Source organism: Xenopus laevis, chromosome 1L (genome assembly GCF_017654675.1).
Source record: "Xenopus laevis strain J_2021 chromosome 1L, Xenopus_laevis_v10.1, whole genome shotgun sequence".
NCBI classification, from domain to species: domain Eukaryota; kingdom Metazoa; phylum Chordata; class Amphibia; order Anura; family Pipidae; genus Xenopus; species Xenopus laevis.
The window spans coordinates 199161939-199183916 of record NC_054371.1 but is presented as its reverse complement, the minus strand read 5'-3'; the positions used below and the strand labels follow the sequence as shown (position 1 = coordinate 199183916).

Genomic DNA, 21978 nt, shown 5'->3' with positions numbered 1-21978 from the left:
AAAACGATGATTTTGCACTAAGTGAATGGGGACCCTTGAGTTTGCGTGGGGCCAGCCCAATGCAAAGGGATAGTTTGACTGTGATCATCTGCATAAAGACTCACTAGTGAGGCAGTTCTCTTACGAGACTCAGGTAAAGATGAATGATCCCTTATCTTAAAGCCTATATATAGTGTATATCGACTATATAGAGACTATAAGTAGACGCAATTAACTCAATTATGCAGATAAATGAGGCTACAATTGGCTCATCTGTTCAGTGAACTTTTTCAGGCTTACAGTAAATCTTATAGCAAGGGTTACTGTCAGTATTCACCTGGTAGAATTTAACGATTTGGATATGGCTGTAGGTCAGTTGGTTGCAATTTAAATTTTAATATTTAATCTCCCCTGACCTCATATTATGCCATTTCTGTTTTACTTCGGTCTATGGTTGCAGGCACCATAGCACTTGCAGGAGGCATTTTAAAACTATTGTTTCCCCCAACTGGATAGTGGGCTCTACTGTATTAGCCTGCACCCCTGGTGGGGGGTGGGGGACGTTTTTTATTTTTTTTTAGATAGGAGCGCTCACGAGGCAACTTTGGGCAACTTCGGAAATCCGAAGCTATTCATACGCCATTGTGTCAGCGATTCCTATTCTTGCCAGCGGGAAAGCATTTTGGGGAGATTAGTCGCACAAAGTCTTCGGGCGACTAATCTCCTCGTCTGCCACCACCCTAAAGTGAGTTTCCCTTTAATCTTGTAACGTTGGTTGTCCAAAATAATTCAGAAGTGACAGTACAATGAGCTCTCCGTTTATGAAATAATAACCTAATTTTGTTGTTCTGGCTAAGTTAATCAAAGCTGGACTGTAGGAAAAATGCCTGTTTTGGAAATGCATGCACTTGCACAGGAGGAATTACTGTGGTAAAACATGGGGACAGTAATGAGCATCGATCAACCCCATTTTTGCATCTAGCACTTTTGGCCAAATCAGTTGCACTTTCATCATACTTTAGTTTGCCATGTAGAGCTGCCACATAAAACTTGCAGTTTAGGGTAAGGGCATACGGGGAGATTAGTCATCCCAGAGACAAATCGCCTCTTCTTCGGGGGCGACAATCTCCCCGAACCGCCTTCCACTAACTTCCCGCCGGCTATAATGAAAAATCGCCAGCGGTATGGCACTCATGGCGCTTAGTGAGGAAACTTCGGAAAACGAATCGCCGCGAGTGCCATACCGCTGGCGATTTTTCATTATAGCTGGCGGGAAGGTAGGGGAAGGCAGATCAGGAGGATTGTCGCCCACAAGAAGAGGTGATTAGTTGCCAGGCGACTAAATCTCCCCGTGTGCCCTTACCCTTTCCAAATTATGGAAAGATTCCTTATCTGGAAAACCCCAGTTCCTGAGCATTCTGGATAGCAGGTTGCATACCCATACAAAGTTATTTAAAAATATCAGCTGTCAATGATATATTGCCTGCCCCGCCTCAGGCACTTTCCATTTTCCACTTCTAGATGTCACTGTACTCCTCACATCCCCCCTCCCTCCTTACGGTCTATAAATGTGTAGCCAGGGCATGGGCATTAGGTCCCCGATTCTGGCACATAATCAAGATTTTGGGAAGATGAAAAGCTTTCCACGATACCAGTGTTCACAAAATGGTGCTCTCCTTTGTGCTCTAACTGTAGATTCCAAAAGAATGAAGTATAAGTAAAAATTAGTTTGTATATTAAACACAACATTATGGGATATACATTCATGCTCAATGGATTAAGTGACTGAATCAGCAAAATGTCACCTTATTGACAAGACTTGCAGACACCCATCTCATTGCAGAGTGTCTGAACTAATGAGACAGGCATTCAGGGCACACCTAACATTCCTAAAATGCATTCCAGGCTTCTATAGTGTCTATGGATGGCTAGTAAACTTATTGTAAGTCTCAAATACAGAGATAAAACAAAAGCAACAGACAAGCTCTCTCTTTCATTCACCCCTACAAAACAGCTCTGGGGCTTTTGTAACACACAGTTTTAATGCCATTAAGGCAAATCCACAATGATCCCAACAGAGGAATTACCGCAGATATAAAAACACTTTCCAAAATCTTACTAAAGGGGGTGGTTCACCTTTAAGTGAATTTTTAGTATGTTATAGAATGGCCAATTCTAAGCAACTGTCCGATTGGTCTTAATTATTTATTTATGATAGTTCTTTTAATTATTTGCATTTTTCTTCTGACTCTTTCCAGTTTTCAAATGGGGGTCACTGACCCCATCTTAAAAAACAAATGCTCTGTAAGGCTGCAAACTTATTGTTATTGCTACTTTTTATTACTCATTTCTATCCAGGCCTCTCCTATTCATATTCCAGCCTCTTATTAAAGTCAGTGCGTGGTAGCTAGGGTAATTTGGACCATAGCAACCAGATTGCTGAAATTGCAAACTGGAGAGCTGCTGAATAAAAAGCTAAATAACAATAAATGAAAACCAATTGCAAATTGTCTCAGAATATCACGCTCTACACAAAAATCACTCTATATCATACTAAGTTAACTCAAAGGTGGACAACCGTTTTTGTTCCAGTCAACATTTTATGGCCCTAAGGTGATGAAAATAGTAGTTCAGAATGGGCCAACAGATATTTGGGGGGCAGGATTATTGCATGCCAAGCTACCAAAACAAATGCATCCAGCCAGGCCTCTGCATAGAAAGCACAGCAGTACTGAACAGCGCCAGTGTAAGATTGAGGGCTATGGATGCATTTTCAAAATTCTACCGATGTTCATGAAGATACACCTAGTTCAAGTCAAACCATTGAAGGGCAACGAAGACCCAAATGGAGTAACCCTGGGTTATAGGTTGACAAGTAATGGGTTAGGTACGGATGTATTTGACCAGCTGTATTGATGGAGCATTCAGGCATTCACTTTTAATGGGGCAGTGACCGCCTTCCTCATATTTGTCCAGCCACTTGGCAGTGAATCTCATTTATATTTATTTAAATATTTCCCCTCACTGTTTCTGCTTTTCAATATAATAAAATGCAGTGGTATGTATACTAGTAACGCTTTATCAATAAAGTTATACATACAACACAGAAGGAAGTGGCATTAAAGGGATACTGTCTTGGGAAAAAAATTCAATAGTTAATAGTGCTGCTCCAGCAGAATTTTGCACTGAAATCTGTTTCTCAAAAAAACAAACAGATATTTTTGTATTTAATGGGGCTAGACTAAGGGGCCGATTCACAAAGGGTCGACTATCGAGGGTTAATTAACCCTATCGAATGGTCAATTAGTCGAACGATTTTTAGTTCGAATAGTTAGATTCGAAGTCGTAGTTGAAGGTTGAAGTAGCCCAAAAAACACTTCGAAATTCGAAGTTTTTTTACTTCGAATCCTTCACTCGAAGTTAGTGAATCGGCCCCTCAGTGTCAGTTTCCCAGGTGCTACCAGTCATGTGACTTTTGCTCTGATAAACTTCAGTCACTCTTTACTGTTGTACTGCAAGTTGGAGTGATATCACCCCCTCCCTTTCACCTCCCAGCAACCAAACAGAACAATGGGAAGGTAACCAGCTCCCTGACAAGATAACAGCTGCCTGGTAGATCTAAGAACAGCACTCGATAGTAAAATCCATGTCTCACTGCGACACATTCAGTTACATTGAGTAGGATAAACAACAGCCTGACAAAAAGCAGTTCCATCCTAAAGTACTGGCTCTTTCTGAAATCACATGACCAGGCAAAATGACCTGAGATGGCTGCCTACACACCATTATTACAACTAAAAAAAAAAAAAATACACTTGCTGGTTCAGGAATTCAATTTTACATGGTAGAGTGAATTTTTTGCAGTGTAAACAGTGTAATTTAAAAATAAAAACTACACCATAAAAATCATGGCAGAATCCCTTTAAGGGAGTTTGGGGTATTTAGCGGTGGGCAGAAAACCTGGCAAGTTAAGTGCCCTAAATCTTAAATACTTAGGGGCTAGGGCACACTGACCATATGGCCCATTTATTTTGCTTTCATATGTTTCCAACCAATCTCAGCTCCCTGTAGCTGCATTCAGCCCAAAGCTGTGCCTGTACATGGAGCTACACACAGAAGCTCATAGCAGTGGATCTGCTTCTCTACACCAGCCTACAAAACGCAGAGAGAGACAGAGTGAGTGCCCCATATGCCCAGTGTACCCTCACCCTTAGGCCTTCCACTGCATTGTGAGCACAGGGCTGATAAATGCTTTTCCATTAAATGTCAATGATACTACCTTTATATATAAGGGAGGCTGCTGCACCACTGTTTTTACAAGGGGAGTTGCTTAACCCAAATCAGGGTGTTGCCTAGTTAATTAAAACACAAATATGCAAAGAATCTATTCCGGCACTCACCAACTACCACCTCAAAAACATCGTTTTATTTATAAAGAGCATTCTTCGTGCAGTAACCATCACTTATAACAACACATCAATAAATAAAGCACAGCCTCCCACACAGGCCACCGGCTCTGAATTGTCACTTTCAAAAATAATTCTAGGGATAATATACACAGCATCAACTGGTGCAAAAAATAGCAAGCCGTGGCATTATAATGTGTATCATATAGTTACTGTACAAGCACTATGATACAGTGAATCAAATTATTTCTCTACATTTTAACGACGAGTTTCCATAACGATTTTCTTTATTACCAGATTAAGCTGGCCATAGATGTCGAGATTATTAAAAGATCAGATCCTGATCGTGAGACCACGATCTTCTCAGAACGATCGTACGAATTTACCATCAACTAAAAAGACCAATTTGCCAGGAAAATAAAGGGGAGCTGCCTGCTTGGCCCTGCAAACATAGATAGATTGCACTGGGACCGACAAAGATTTTTTGACCTGGCCGATCAATTTCCTGACAGATGTCGACCGAAAAATCGTAAGCTGTACGATCGTTCGAATCCAAGAAGAAAGGCAAGAAGAATCGTTAGGTCTATGGGGAGCTTTAGAGATGATGAGAGGCTATGCATTTATTCTTCATTTTCTGGGACCACATTGGGCTTCCAAAGGCACAAAGACAGCTGCTCTTATTATATTTGCTCTAATGTTGACCAGTAATACAGCTGGTCTAATACACCAGTACCTTGTAATGGGACCCAAATAGAAAGATAAGTAACAAAAAAAATAACAATAGCAATAAAATTGTAGCCTTGCAGGTCAGTAGTATTCTGGCTGCTGAGATCAGCTTAGGGTCAAGGCGGAAAGGAGGAAATAACAGGTATATTTAGGTATTAGTAAAAAACAACAACAAATAACTACTAGTCTAGTAAAAGTGTATTTACACAGTAAATTCCAGCCTTCTTTCTTCATATATCATATACACACTTATTTTAAGAAAATATATTATCAGTGAACTACTATTCCTTTATCCAGAAAGCTCTGAATTATGGAAAGGCCATCTCCCATAGACACCATTTTAATCAAATAACTAACATTTTTATAAAGTATTTCCTTTTTCTCTGTAATAATAAAACAGTACCTTTACTTGATCTAATAATTAATCTTTATTGGAAGCAAAACCAGCCTATTGTGTTTATTTCATGTTTGCATTGTTTTTTTTAGTAGACTTAAAAGACCAGTAACATAAAAAATTTTTTTTGAAAATAGCTTTCTCCTATGCTTTCTATAGGAGATAGCCAGGAGAAATCGAGCATTGCGCGATGGATCGGCGCACGATGGATCGGCGCACGATGGATCGTCACCCTGTCGCTGTTTCTGAAGAGGAGCGCAAGCAGAGAATCGGTAAGTAATTTCTTAATAAAGACTTTGCGAATTTAAAGTTAAAACTGTCTCGGTGGGTTTTTTTCGTTAAAGGGATACGGTAATGGGAAAAAACATTTTTTTCAAAATAAATCAATTAATAGTGCTGCTCCAGCAGAATTCTGCACTGAAATCCATTTCTCAAAAGAGCAAACAGATTTTTTTTATATTCAATTTTGAAATCTGACATGGGGCTAGACATATTATCAATTTCCCAGCTGCCCCAAGTCATGTGACTTGTGCTCTGATAAACTTCAATCACTCTTTACTGCTGTACTGCAAGTTGGAGTGATATCACCCCCTCCCTTTTTCCCCCCAGCAGCAAAAAAAACAAAGAACAATGGGAAGTTAACCAGATAGCAGCTCCCTAATACAAGATAACAGCTGCCTGGTAGATCTAAGAACAGCACTCAATAGTAAAAACCCATGTCCCACTGAGACACATTCAGTTACATTGAGAAGGAAAAACAGCAGCCTGCCAGAAAGCATTTCTCTCCTAAAGTGCAGGCACAAGTCACATGACCAGGGGCAGCTGGGAAATTGACAATATGTCTAGCCCCATGTCAGATTTCAAAATTGAATATAAAAAAACCTGTTTGCTCTTTTGAGAAATGGATTTCAGTGCAGAATTCTGCTGGAGTAGCACTATTAACTGATGCGTTTGAAAAAAACATCTTTTCCGATGACAGGATCCGTTTAAGTAGAAACACATTTTTTTTTTTTTTTTTTTTTTTTTTTTTAAAAACACATTTATGTTACTGGTCCTTTAAGGTATAGCGCTTCAAATTATAGAAAGATTCCTTATCTGGAAAACCCCAGGTCTGGATAAGGTGCCATGCCTGTATCCTACTTGCATCTGCCCTTTGCGGGAGGCCTGGAGCTGAAGTCCGAAGGCCAGTCAGGAGGGGATTTGGAGAGAAGTACTATTATCTCTTACAAATACTTCTGCAAACCCAAGTTGAGGATAATTCAGGTTGAAATGTGGAAACACAACCTTAACTGTATTCCCTCTCCAGAAAAATTCAATGGCAACAGCCCACCAAATCTTCCACTTACTGCTTTGAGCACAGAGCTTGTAATTTAGAGAGAAGAAACAAAAAGGTATTTACTCTTGTATGGGACGTACTTATGAAAACAATATTTAAACTTTACTGTGAAGGAAATGTACTGTATTTAAAGGACATACCTACGTTACAGATATTGCAAAAGCTGACAAACATGTGGCTATTGTGAGGGGCTCGAGGCACAAAATTCTAGTCCCAAAGAATAAAAGAATGCTGTATGATCAGCAACAGATGAAGCACAGAAAGTAAAAGTAAGTCTTAATTCACAGATCTCAATCAATTGTGAAAGGTATAGGTTTAATGTGAAACCACGATGCCTCCCTTGAGATAGTCTTGTGGTGAGAGAAAAACAGCTGAGGAAATACACTCCGGTGGGGATGCCTCAATTTATCTGCACAACAGATGTGGTTAGATTATGCACGTGTGAAAGCAAATGAGCTCAGAATCTATACCTGGAACCTTGGAGGACTATTACTAAATGGTTTCTTCAGAAAGAGCTTGATAGGCCTAGTCAGCAGGTCCAAACACACATCTTGCTCCATATCCGATCAAGGTACTTTCAAATACTGATCCAGCAGACTGAAAATCCCATCAGATGGGAGTTGCATTATCATGGGGTCCCATATGATCTAATTTGATAACCAAATCAGGCAACCATCAGGCAACCTTGTATGTGACCAGTTATTCTAATATAGTGGACTTGATTCTTTCTGTTCTTCACACAGACAAACATTTTTAAAGAGGTGGTTCACCTTCGAGTTAACTTTTAGTATGATATCGTTTTTTAACTATTTGCCTTTTTTTTCCTGACTCTTTCCAGCTTTCAAATGGGGGTCACTGGCCCCATATAAAAACAAATGCTCTGTAAAGCTACAAATGTGTTATTTCTACTTTTTAGTTCTCATCTTTCTATTTGGGATCTCTCCTGTTCATATTCCAGTCTCTTAATCAAATCAATGCATAGTTGCTTGGGTAATGCAGACCCTAGCAACCAGACAGCTGAAACTGCAAACAGGAGAGCTGCTGAATAAGAAGCCAAATAACAAAAAAAACACAAATAATAAAAAAAACCAATTGCAAATTGTCTCAGAAAAATCACTCTATATCAGTTAACTCAAAGGTGAACGACTCCTTTAAAACCTTGTATATCTGCACTAAAATGTAAAAAACTATAAACAGAACTATCACCAGGTAAGCTTTCGGAACTCTTTTAGTAAAACGTCAGCCTGGAGAAGGGACCTCAGAGCCCAAAAGCTTTATTTACAATATTCTTATATAGTAATAAATTAAAGGGCCAATAACGTCAAATTATTTAAAAAAAAAATTAGTTTGTATAGAACGAAAAAAGACACCAAGACATATGTATCTTTAAAATAACAAAGTCTTTATTAAAAAATAACTTACCGAAACTCTGCTTGCCCTCCTCTTCAGAAAAGGCGACAGGGCGACGATCCATCACGCGGCGCTCAATTCCTCCTCCCTGCCTCCTATAGGAGATAGTCAGGGAGGAGAAATCGAGCGTCGCACAATGTATTGTCGCCTTCTCAGTTTTTCTGAAGAGAAGCGCAAGCAGAGTTTCGGTAAGTTAATTTTTAATAAAAACTTTGCGATTTTAAAGTTACATGTCTTGGTGTGTGTTTTCGTTCTATACAAACTAATTTAAAAAAAAAATTGGCGTTACTGGTCCTTTAAAGCTGCAACGACAGCACTCAATTTTATGATTACCATATCAAAACAACAAACATTTATTTTTTTACTATTTCAAGGTTTCCTACAGACTTGCTTAAACCCTTGTTTTGTGAATCTTTTTAAATCCTCAGTGCAGTGCAACCTAATAGTGATGTGCAGGTTGACCTGAAACCGCAGGTTTGGATTGAAGTTTGGCCAATCATTGTGGGTTAGGGTGTTCCCTAGTTTGAAACCCGAGGCATGTACAGAAGTAGTGTAAAGAGCAAGAAGACACTGTTACAGATTGGGAGTGGGTCCTATAATGGCAACATTTTTTGGGTTATTGTCTGGTACAGGTTAAGGTTTTGTGGGTTTGGGTTGGGTTTCTGACCCACAACAATACTACATCAGTAACGGGCAATCTCTCAGTGGACTTGTGCCTTCTAAAGTAAAGCAGGGAGAACCCAAACCAAATATTAATATAATGAATACATGTCCATAGCATAAGGTTTAACATACACTTCCCCAGTTTGAACTGAAGTAACACATGCAGCTTCATCCCTATCACGTCAGCTTACTTTGCTTGAGAAACTGCTGCTCTCTAAAGCAAATTCTGTTACATTCACAGGTTTATTTAAGGCATTGCAGGATGAGGAGCAATATTACGCTCACATTAGGACAAAATAACACTTGGATATTATATAAAGGGAGATAACAGACTGGAAAAACAAGATACATGGGCAGTTCAGTATTTTATGTAAGCACACTGCTCGAATTCAGGATATTATAATGTCAGTATGCAACACGGATAACCATCACAATCCTAAGGAACTGGTTTTAGGTGCAATAAGGTCAAGGGCCCATGACTAAAACAAATAAAAGGTCTGATTTTCTCTACAAGTGGCTCTATGGATTCACATACCCACTGATTTTACAGGATCTGTCATACAATAAGGCAGGCAGCCTAGCAATTTGCTTAGGGGCTGCAATAAAGGGATACTGTCATGGGAAAAAAAAATTTTTTCAAAATGAATCAGTTAATAGTGCTGCTCCAGCAGAATTCTGCACTGAAATCCATTTCTCAAAAGAGCAAACAGATTGTTTTATATTCAATTTTGAAATCTGACATGGGGCTAGACATATTGTCAATTTCCCAGCTGCCCCAAGTCATGTGACTTGTGCTCTGATAAACTTCAATCACTCTTTACTGCTGTACTGCAAGTTGGAGTGATATCACCCCCTCCCTTTTCCCCCCCAGCAGCCAAACAAAAGAACAATGGGAAGGTAACCAGATAACAGCTCCCTCACACAAGATAACAGCTGCCTGGTAGATCTAAGAACAACACTCAATAGTAAAAACCCATGTCCCACTGAGACACATTCAGTTACATTGAGAGGGAAAAACAGCAGCCTGCCAGAAAGCATTTCTCTCCTAAAGTGCAGGCACAAAAATCTGTTTGCTCTTTTGAGAAATGGAGTTCAGTGCAGAATTCTTCAGGATTAGCACTATTAACTGATGTGTTTTTAAAAAAACATGTTTTCCCGATGACAGGATACCTTTAAGTATTCACAGACAGCATAAAAACAGCTATTTTAGAGAATTATCTGAGAAGGCTCTATGTTAAAAAAGCATAGAAACAGTTTTGCTGATAAATGCATAATACACAGTATTCAAAACATAATAGACACAATGTTAAACAATCATACATGGCTTTAATGTCAGTACATTTGTTTATATATAGGGTTTAAAGTATATAACCAGCAAATGCCTGAAAGGATACTTATCAATTATTGAAAAAACTCAACCCGCAAAACGTTGCCATTTCAGGGCCCGCACCCAACCTGCACCCACATCTTCTCTCTCTGTACTTGACTTCTTTGCATGCCTCTGGATCCAAGACTGATCTAGTTTATTAGTTCCACCCTAATAAATACAACCAGATGCAGAAGTTTTTGTGCTATAGGTGGGTATCCACAGTCCCCTGTAATGCAGTTTGTTGTTTTTAGTAATGCCTGGCAATCAGAAAGTAGATTCATTCTAATTGATTGGTTTTGTACTATTTATCATACCTTATATTTATATTCACACACACTCCAATTCACGTTACTCTTATTCAACTAGTGATAAGTTGCTAGGATCAATGGGACTCTACTAACCCGATAACTGATAAACTCCAAACTGGAACTCTGCAGAACAATAAATGTTGCGTCATACAATGAATGCAAACTGCAGCAGTACATTGTCTAAAGAACAGAAACACACATTAAAGGGATACTGTCATGGGAAAAAAAAAATTTCCAAAATGAATCAGTTAATAGTGCTGCTCCAGCAGAATTCTGCACTGAAATCCATTTCTCAAAAGAGCAAACAGATTTTTTTATATTCAATTTTGAAATCTGACATGGAGCTAGACATTTTGTCAAATTCCCAGCTGCCCCAAGTCATGTGACTTGTGCTCTGATAAACTTCAATCACTCTTTACTGCTGTGCTGCAAGTTAGAGTGATATCACCCCCTCCCTTTCCCCCCCCAGCAGCCAAACAACAGAACAATCGGAAGGTAACCAGATAGCAGCTCCCTAACACAAGATAACAGCTGCCTGGTAGATCTAAGTACAGCACTCAATAGTAAAAACCCATGTCCCACTGAGACACATTCAGTTACATTGAAAAGGAAAAACAGCAGCCTGCCAGAAAGTATTTCTCTCCTGAAGTGCAGGCACAAGTCACATGACCAGGGGCAGCTGGGAAATTGACAAAATGTCTAGCCCCATGTCAGATTTCAAAATTGAATATAAAAAAATCTGTTTGCTCTTTTGAGAAATGGATTTCAGTGCAGAATTCTGCTGGAGCAGCACTATTAACTGATTAGTTTTGGAAAAAATTTTTTTTCCCATGACAGTATCCCTTTAATTACACATTTTCAGTGGTTTCATCTGGCTGTTTATAGTCTCTGGTCTTCTTGTTCTGACTTTAGAAACAATGTAGCAGACAACGGCCAGATAATTAAGGAGGAAAACAGACCTGCTGCATTGTTTCATGAGTCAGACCCCCAAGAACAGAATGGAATGGAATAAGCAAATACTGCTTTTTACTGCAGTTCAATTTAAAAATAACTTTAAAGCCATTGAAAAGTTGTAATTAATGTATATTGGAAAGTTGATTAGAATCACAGTTTCTTTCATTCTTTCACAAAAATAAATAAATAAGTAACACGCAGACCACTTTTGTGGACTTTTTCATCTCCAATTTGTGCCTGTATGTTAGCCTCCCATCCACTTAGACTGTAAGCTCTACAGGACAGGGACCTCCTTCATACTGTATCTCTTGCCACACAGCACTTAAAGGAACAGTAACGTCAAAAAATAAAAGTGTTTTAAAGTAATAAAAATATAATGCAGTGTTGCCCTGCACTGGTAAAACTGCTGTGTTTGCTTCAGAAACACTACTATTGTTTATATAAATAAGCTGCTGTGTAGCAATGGGGGCAGACATTCAAAGGAGAAAAGGCTCAGGTTACACAGCAGATAAGCTCTGTCTGTCTAATGGTGTTATTTATTATCCATTAGTTAACCTGTGCCATATAGCCGTTTTTTAATTTCCGCCATTGCTCCACAGCAGCTTGTTTATTTGAACTATAGTAGTGTTTCTGAAGCAAACACATGATTTTTACCAGTGCAGGGCAACACTACATGATATTTTCATTACTTTAAAACACTTTCATTTTTTGGTGTTACTGTTCCTTTAAACTCTTTGTTCTGATATGAGCCCTGTATTTATTCAATGTGTGATATTTATCTGCCCTGTGTATACTTTTATCTATATATTGTACTTTTATGCATTGTACATCGATGCGGCTACTTAACAGTGCTTTACAAATAAAGTTATACATACATACATAGAAAAAAGCAGTTTATGGGTATAGTATCCATTTAATTCAGTGATTTATTAGAATCCCTGCAAACTCTGGCTCTTTACTACAGAATTAAGCAGAGTGCCAGTGTGCGATTAAGGGGAAGACAGAAAAGAGAATTTCCTGGTTGTTTGGAAAAACACAGTTTCCCGTCATGTGACTTGTACTTTCACCCCTTAAATTATTACAGAAAAAGACCACAGTTTGTAGCTATTTAATCTGACATGTATTAACTTAATAAAAAAAAAAAAAACTAGGTCCCATGAATCAGCCATGTAGATCCCGTTCCAAACCCATAGAGAAATGCAATTTGCCCAGTTACAGTCCATAAATTGCCATATTCTGGTAAGTAGGATATTGAGGTGCAGTTGGAGGATCAGGGGCCCCTTGGACAGAGTGATAACCCTGGGAATAGAAAGTCCATGAGATAGACAGAACGTGAACCTACTGCACTTATCCAATATGATCACTAAAAGTCAAGCACTCTCGGGTGTAACTATATCTCAACAAGTTCCGCCAACATGGTTATTTATTTAGAGGGCGAGTCTCCCAGAAACCTCTCCAGATTACCTGACGATACATTTGTATTTATTACAGCACATTCAGTCATGGTCTGACACAAGATCAACTACAACTCCCTGCACCTACTGATTTCAGATACGGAGAGTCGTAGATCAATAACAGGAGGAAGAAGGTTGGAAATTCCAAACACATACTGGACAGGAATGGAATTCTCAAGTGGTAGGTCTCCACTTGTAGAAGCCACTCCCTATGGGGTTAGGGTTCTGGGAGTTGTAGTTCAGCAACAGCTGTAGAGACAGAGGGTGCCTAATTAAAGCAGGGGTTATAGCCCAGCAGGGAGCTCAAATAAATGTGCAGCCCTACTACCCCTGTACAAATCCCTAGTGGGAGCCCAGAGGGCAGGGAGGAGGAGGAGGAGGCCAAATACCGGCCAGGAAGCAGGACCTTACCCAAAAGTTCTCCAGAAAATAGGCCATGACCATGGTGCCTGCAGAAGAGCGAGGCTGCTTCTAGCCCAGCGCCTTTTAGGGTATTTTTCTCCAAACTGACCCCCGTATCCGCCGGGTTACCCGGCTCGATGTACAGTTCCCTGGCTGCTCCTTCTTCCCAGCTACGGATACGGATCCCAGTGTATGTCAGCCTCCTCCCCCCTCCCGTAAGCTTCAAGGCGCATGCGCACCAGGGCCGGGGAGGGGGAGCAAAGCGCGCGCACAGCACTATAACCTTATGCGCGTGGAAGGCGAAATTTTCCTCTAGGATAGTGTTTTTTTCTTCCAACACAACTTTATTGACCAATGCAAAAGCTCGCGTCTGACAGTTTCCACATGAACTCGTTTCCCTATGTCAATGCTCAGTGTCTCGGCCTGGAATTAGTGTGGAAACCATTTTGTTGAAAACACTAGGAACTTAGTATTTATAGTAAAACAATGATAGCTGCGAGCTACAGTTGTGTAACCTATAGCCCGTGCCATTGATTCTATATATTCCTCACACAGCAGGGGAGTTTCATCTTGTACATAACGTTATTAATGTAGTGTTCATTGTATACTCATTGTTACAATACAAATATTTCAGTCACAATATCATGCCTGCCAACATTTGAAAAATACAAAGAGGGACAAAAGTTTTGGGGTGCGTAAATGTTTTGACCACGCCTGTTTTGTGGCCACACCCCTTAAAGGGGAACTCCACACAAACATAACTTAAGCTTTTTGAAAAGTAAACATCATTTCAAGCAACATTGCAATATACATCATTTAAAAAAAAAGGCAGACTTTTCATGATTTTTAATGGTTTCTGACAGTTCCCTAAGCCTAGCCCCCTGCCAGGCCTGGATTTAGGGTTGCAACCCGGCCGGTAAAACACCTGCCAGGGCCGGGGCCGTTATTACAAATTTACCAGCAATGTTGCTGCCGGTAATTTGTAATACCCTTTACAACAGCCCTTGCCCTCCAGTAAAAGATTACATTTCCTTTGACTTCTGCGATGTGGCCCCGCCTAGGGTTGCCACCTGGCCGGTATTTTACCAGCCTGGCAAGTAAAAATGATGGTTGATCTCAATGTTATTAATAGGGAAAAAAAGATAAATATATAGGAAGGCCGGTATTTTTTTCAGAAAAGGTGGCAACCCTAGCCCCGCCCCTTTTTGCGTCACTGTCCGCTGGCTCCACCACCTTTTGCGTCACGGCCCACCCCTTTAGTATCCGCCCCCAGCACTGGCCGGTATTTTTTTTTTTTTTTTTAAAAGGTGGCAACCCTACCTGGATTTGAGGAAAGGCCGGGCCTAGGGTGGCAGGATTTTAGGGGGTGGTATGCTGCCCAAACACACCCACATTGGTTCAGAAATACTGGGGATGTGCAGGAGATACTATCGTTTTTTAAATTTTCCATGCACCAATCCCCATTGCTCCAGACAGGAGACCCCTCTTCAAAACACCAAAGCCAGATTACTTTTTGGTCAGATGGACCAGAATAAACACACAGCAGGCACAGGGAGGAGAAACTTCTAGAGAAAATGATTTGGGACACCAACCTAGTGGCTTGTAGCATTAGTGTCTATGACAGATGTAACCTCGCATACTGAGCAGATGCAGTGCCACTGGCACTCACAGGATGGCCTAAAACGACCAGACTTTGAACGCATGCATCATGGATATTATAGGACTGCTGAACCTCTGGGTTTGTGCAGGATCAATTGGTAGGGACTTTGATAAACCAGGTAGTGGGGAACAGTCATTAAAGGTAAGAAGTCCAATGGCAAGGTATTACAGCAAATCACAGTCACAGTTTAAACCCCCCCCCACAAAAATTTAATCAGTGAACAGCCACTTTGAAATCCTTAGATAACTGCCACTCTGGTTGTTATAAGTAAGGCTGCAGCATCACCTCAATCACTTCAAAATCTTTCTCCTCCTCTAACTCACTCTGCCCCCCTCAGGAATTTACGTTGGCTGTTGGCTAATGAGCATGCTCAGTTCTTCTCAGCTCAGATTACTAAACACACCCTCCAGTCAAACAGCCAATGAAGATATATCATCGTTGGTTCCCATAGAAGCTCTAGTTGTCTGATCCTATTTTTTCTCCTAACTACCTCTCGTGAGCTCAGCTTAACCATTACAGTGCTCAACCCCAGCAGAACTTTTTATCAAAGTATGTTGTGCCTGTATAAACCCGCATTCTGCATTGCATGAACTTTACAACATACATGTCCTGTTTGCACATGTCAATGTTACTGATGATGTGTCAGAGGGAAAATTGCCACGGGTAAAATCTGCCATTTGTTTTAGGAAAACGTGATGGTGTTGGCAAATGGAGGGGGTATATACAGTACAAATGATGTGGCGTGGGTGGGGAAGATATGCCCAACTTATATACATGGTAGGAAAATGTAGGCTTTACATGTCCTTTAAGCACAGGTCACAGTAGACAGAAGTCAGGATCAGTCTGGAAACCAATAAGCAGAAAGTCAAATCATAGAGGAAACCCAGGAATTAATAGATTGCATGCGCATGCTGGGTATTTAACTCTTGAATTGACATCATAATGTAGCATCCTTGCCACTCTGTCATGCCCAACATTGCATTGATGGACTGGCACGACCACAATAACATTACCAGTTTTAAATTCTTCAGAATGAATACTTTCCAAAAATTTATGGTTTTCTGGGGTTATCCAACTGTAAGGTGTTTTCACATAAAACTCAGGCATTGTGCTTGTATTTCAGTGTTATCCATGAAATTGTATATGTGCTATTTACATAATGTTACAACATTTTGATTATGAAATAGAACTATATGCAATAGGTTTTGAATTCAGTAGGATGTCTACTCTTACAAAATACAGGTTGCGGGTGAGATCATGGAATCGGTCTTATATTTTCCCTCTTCAGTCTAGAGTGCTTATATTGTGGTGATGTGCTGAAATCTATAAAATGTACACATTATTATTTACATAGTGGAGGGTGGCAGGCATTACAAATTATAATCACCAGGCATGCCATTTTGGTAACCTCCAGTGTACCTTTCATCCTTCTTTAGGAAAGGCCCATGAAAGAGAGGCATCTGAATAAGGTTAGATGGGATAGAGGTGGGAATGGTTTGAACAAAGGAGAAATATTGCAAAGGCAAATGTAACATGCAAGTGGTATATGTCCAGCATTTGGAACAGTATCACAACCGCCACAAAAGATCAATTTAAAAAAAAAAAGTAAATCTACAGCACTGACAGCTCTTTGTCCTACATTGCTTATTGTTTTTCATCAGACTAGGTAGTTTGGTTTTTTTTTTGCAGAAGATGAAAACATGATGGGTGTGTTGAAGACAAAGGAAAGAAAACAGGAATAAAGGACAGAAGCATATGAATGTGGTTTAATATAAAGGGACAAGGCTCACAAATAGCAAGCTTTACCTGCCTCTTTACAGTAATGCTTACAACTGTGTGAATTGTATAATTCTGCATAAATGTTTTTTTGTCCCCAAACTAGAAAAATATTCAGTTTTTAAACTTAGTCAAAAACATTATCCAAAATAACAATAAGGGGCAAATTTATCAAAAGTGAGATTAAAGCTCACCCCCTTTCTATTTATTCCTAGGGGATTTATAGAAGTGTATTTATCAAAACTCTGTTAAATAAGCTTCCAAAAATTCCTTATGAATGAGTAGAAAGTAGGCGAGTTTTTCTCTAGTCCAGGGGTGTCCAAACTTTTTGCAATGAGGGCCAGATTTGGGGAGCTGAAAATGCGTGGGGGCCAACCATTCAGCCTAACATTCTTTGAACCATTAACATAGGTAATGGTAGAAGTAATATTTGGGCAAATTAGTGAAATGATCTGCCACTTGGTCTATACTGCTGCCTGTGTTCTGAAGGTGTTAGCAATAGACGAGGCGATTCCTGATTGCACTGTGCTGGCGGGCCGCATTATTATTAATTTCATGATGGAGGCCGAGGGCCGGTGTAAATTTTAAGACGGGCCGCACTTTGGACATGCCTGCTCTAGTCTCACACACTCTGCACCTAAACAATAACATTATAGGCCAAATAGAGTCTGACTCTAGATGACTGCTCCCTTCTCAAACACTATAGTGATAGTTCCACAAATAATTTCCAATAGATTTATCTGAGCAATTCTATCCCATAATGTGGGACATAGGATTGCATGTCTTGTACACAAAACGCGTCAGTGCCAGTGTGCAGTTCTTTTCTAACATGTGATGACCGATGTGCATGCTTTAATTTTAAGAAAGTTTGGTCTATCCCATAATTTAGGAACGGTAATGTATCTACTGAAGTCCCATTCATTGCTCCCACAAGTATTTTAGCGCATTTGCATTTAGCACAGCCCGCTGACATTGTGCACATTACCATTTATTAGCTGAAAGAGGAGCTTGATCTTATCAGTTATGCACATACCCTAAGTTAAGTCTGAAATAAAGAAAAAGCACTACCCCAGGCAAAGTAATGGGCATTATTCCATTTTAAGCTGCTGGGGAAACTATACTTACCATATCCTTTAACTCAAATGAGGGCAAATTCAGCTAGCACTGAAAGGGTTAAAGGGAATACAGTAGTAGGGGACATATTGCTTAGCTCAGCACTCTCCATCAAATTCAATGACAATCACTAGAGTGTTTCTGCTCTCATTGCTCATGGAGAAATTCTCTAAAAATAACAAGGGATGCACCAAATCCACTATTTTAGGGTTAGGCTGAACCCCCAAACCATTTCTGAAAGATTCAGCTGAATACCAACCTGAATCCAAACCTTAATTTGCATATGTAAATCAGGTTAACAAGCCGGAAAGAGAATTTTTTTCTTGGCTTCCTTGTTCATGTGACTAAAAATCATGCGGTTCTTTGGATTCAGTTGAGCCAGGCACTTGGATTCAGCCGAATCCTGCTGAAAATGGCTAAATCTTGGCCGAATCCTGAATTTGGAGCATTTCTAAAAATAACAGCTCCTTCCAATACATAAAAATGCAAATAAGTGAAAAGGGGATGCTTCGCACCGTGCCTAATATGCTGTATTTATGCCTGGTTTTACAGGATTTATGAGAAAATGCTTAATCTTACGGAGTACAAGAGGAAATGTAAAAAGTTTGGGTATGGCACCCTGATGAACCAAAGGCAAGAGTTTAGTGCAAAATATCACAGTAAAGAAACGACAATACAGAAAATATACTTAAACAACTTTATTAACACAGCCAAGCAGTGATTAACATTCACATCTAGTATCACATCATACAAATGTAAATACAAAATTACAACAGTACAATATATATTCTCTGCATGATCCAAAATATTTGGTGGCCCCAAAAATGTTTTAAAATTCAGCAGCTTATCAAAAACTAAAACCATATTTTATTTTAAGTGAAGTTCAGTAAGCAGAAGCAAAGATTTTCGAAAGATCGTCCAACTGAACAGGAATTGCACGAGCAGGTCTAATGGTGACAATTTTTTTATTCTTGTTTTTTGCAAAAGGTAAAGAAACAATCAGATATAAAGCTCTTATTAGAAAAAAAAAAAAACCACACACCCCAAGTTGGCAGCAGAAAGATCTAGTAACGTGAATGTCATGTTAGCCTTTACATACATTACGCAAAGTGGAGCCTATAATATTTTCTCGACGTTTAAATGTCAATATTGCTTCATGTGGATTGTAAATCTCAGATGGCTACTTTAACCGTTTATAGTCACAGTGCTAAATACTGGATATTAACCATGGCTATTTATTCCAAATTTAGCCCTCGAGTTATGGCCTGCCCTTTTACAAGCACTCACAGACCATGAATGGGGTTATCACTACGGTTATCAAACTTTTTTTTAAATGGTCGGACTTTTTAAAACTCCAAAGATGCGTCGGATATTAGTAATATAGTCGTTGGACAGTGAGGGGGCAGATTTATTAAGGGTCAAAGTGAAAATTCTCTTTGGTCTAAACACTCAAAATCGAATTGCGAGTTATCCAAACTTGATTTGAGTTAAATTTTTTTGAATATCGAGATTTATCACACTCTTGCTCTTTAAGAACTCTAAATCAACTATACGCCACCTTAAACCTGCCGAATTGCAGTATAAATCAATGGGAGAGGTCCAAGGATCGTTTTGGTGGTTTTCAGCCTTCCTGACATTTGAGCTTTTTCCAGAGAAAAAAAAAAAACAGAATAGAGTTTTTTAAATTCGATTGGAGTTTTTCTCATTTGGACCGAATTCGATTCGAGTTTTCGGGTCAAATACGTCCGAGCTGAAAATTTGATTTTATTACTAAATTTCGAGTTTATGGGAGTGTTAAAAAAAAACTCACATAAATTCGACTCTTGGGGGCATGTTTATCAAGGGTTGAATTTTGAATTTGAAAAACTTCGAATTCAAAAAAACAAACCGAAATTAAGTCGAAGTTTTTCTTTGGCCGAATAGGTCAGTTTCAAACGGATAGGTCCATATTCGGCCGAATTTGAATCATACTAATCGAAGTAATAGAGTATTTGATCGAATTCGAATGAAAGTTTTTCCCAAAAAACAATTCAATTTTTTTTTTCAAAGTCCACCAATTGACTCCAAACAGGTTCTAGGAGGTCCCCTTTAGGCTAAAACAGCAATTCGGCAGGTTTTAGATGGCGAATGGTTGAATTATTAAAGAGACAGTAATGATAAATTTTGATATTCAATTTCAAATTGAATTTGGACTATTCCCTAGTCGAAGTACACAAAAAATAGCTAGAAATCATAATTTTTTTCATTTCGAAAATTCACCTCGACCTTTGATATATCTGCCCCATGATAAATGTGCCTCCGAATGTTTCACAAATCTTTCTTCAGACTGAACAAAGTGGTTTTCAGCAAGTGCCTTTAGCAAGTCAATGCCTATTAATAAATGTTCTAGAGGTTTGCAAATAGAGAGCGCCTTATTACCCTTGAAACAGAGATGAAGTCTCAGTACTGGTTTTGTGGCCGTGGCAGCTATTTGCAGCAATGAAGACTGTAGCATTATATGCTGAAAACAAAAAGAAAATGGCCAAAGCGATCACCTAATTTTACAACAGATTCAGGCACATAATTTACTCAACTATTTCAGGGATTAGACAACATTGATTGTGCCATAAAATAATTCCATATTGGAAGGAAATTAAATCTTTCCAAAATGTTGTTCTTGAATTAAAAGCACATACATGCTCATTCATTAATTTCTTAAATGTTTATCAGTGCATTTGGTTGTTGCTTATTTTTAGCATTCTATAAACCTAAACAATCAGATTTTCTGCAAGCCATCATTTAAAGAAGTTATGGATTTATTCTTTATAATTTTTAATGTTTTGTATGTTTTTTTAAATTACCCTTCATATTCAGGCAGAATGTCCAACATTCAGCTGAAAAGGAGGTCACTGATTCAAAATCCAATTTCTTGATTACAAAACTGCTCTACCTCGTTGCTATGGCAACTAACCCAGAGCAACATGAAAACAGTTACATTCCATATCTACAAATAAAACATGTCTGATAGTGACAGCAGAATATAAAACAAACTGGTGTTCTTTTTCATTAGAAGGGACTGGGTATTCTTCTGAAAGAGAAGACTGGAGGGATGGTGAAAAAAATTAAAGGTTCATATTTTGGCAGAAAAGTGATCCCAAATACAAGGCCAATTGTGATTCTGTAGCAACTATTTCAAAATGGAGGTCCACAAACCTCTTCTGACAAGCTCTAACTGTAAGAAATGGCCAAAAACTAAAACAGTGTTCTAATTGGTACACCCCAAATATGACCAGGGAATTCAGACAGTGGGGGAGGTGAAGTCTTTTATGGCTGTCAGTCTCTGGATAAACTCTGTAGACTCTTAAAAGAGAAGGAAAAGTTAAAAGTAAGTCTTATCAGAAAGGTCCATATAAATATTCCAGTAAAGCCTCAAAGTAATGCTGCTCTGAGTCCTCTGTCAAAAGAAACACAGCATTTCTTTCCTTCTATTGTGTACACAGGGGCTTCTGTATCAGACTTCCTGTTTTCAGCATAAACCTCTAGGGCTAGGGCTTGAGCATGCTCAGTTTGCTCCTCTCTCCCTGCTGTAATCTGAGCCCAGAGCAGGGAGAGACTTAGGCAGGAAGTGATGTCACACCAAGCTAATATGGCAGATGCTATCCTAAACAAACAGAAGGACAGAAACAATGTCTAGAGCTGTTTACTCGGTTATGGTAAAGCATTCTGCAGAATAAATATAGTGTTCTAGCTCGCAGTATTGTGGCTAATCTATTGGCAATACACTGCTTCAGTAGCTTTCCTTCTCCTTTAAGATATCACTCTAACTATAACTTGCCACCAAACATGTTTGTCAAATTAAATGCGCACCTCATGAAGAAATAATTATTTTGTGGATCCTGGAATTGGGATCCTAAGCATAAGGTCTCTGTAGAACATTAAGCAATAAAAAATATCTGTCAGCCTTACAGAGCATGATTTTAGGATCTGTGAATGCTCTCTTTAAAGGACAAACCTTTAAAGAGGTGCTAAAATGGGGATGGGGAGGGGTA

The 21978-nt window shown here is 39.2% G+C and overlaps 1 protein-coding gene across 2 annotated transcripts in view; it reads right to left on the bottom strand.

Moving 5' to 3' along the window:
* fcho2.L (FCH and mu domain containing endocytic adaptor 2 L homeolog) overlaps positions 1–13689 on the bottom strand; it is an 80533-nt gene extending 66844 nt beyond the window's left edge. Inside the window, exon 1 of one of the 2 annotated variants that reach the window (XM_041568752.1) lies at positions 13411–13689. In XM_041568752.1, coding sequence (XP_041424686.1) covers positions 13411–13443 — 33 coding nt within the window. In that variant the 5' untranslated portion in view covers positions 13444–13689. The remainder of the gene's footprint in view (positions 1–13410) is intronic. The other variant, XM_018265109.2, reaches the window with a different exon arrangement.
* Positions 13690–21978: the final 8289 nt, after the last annotated feature.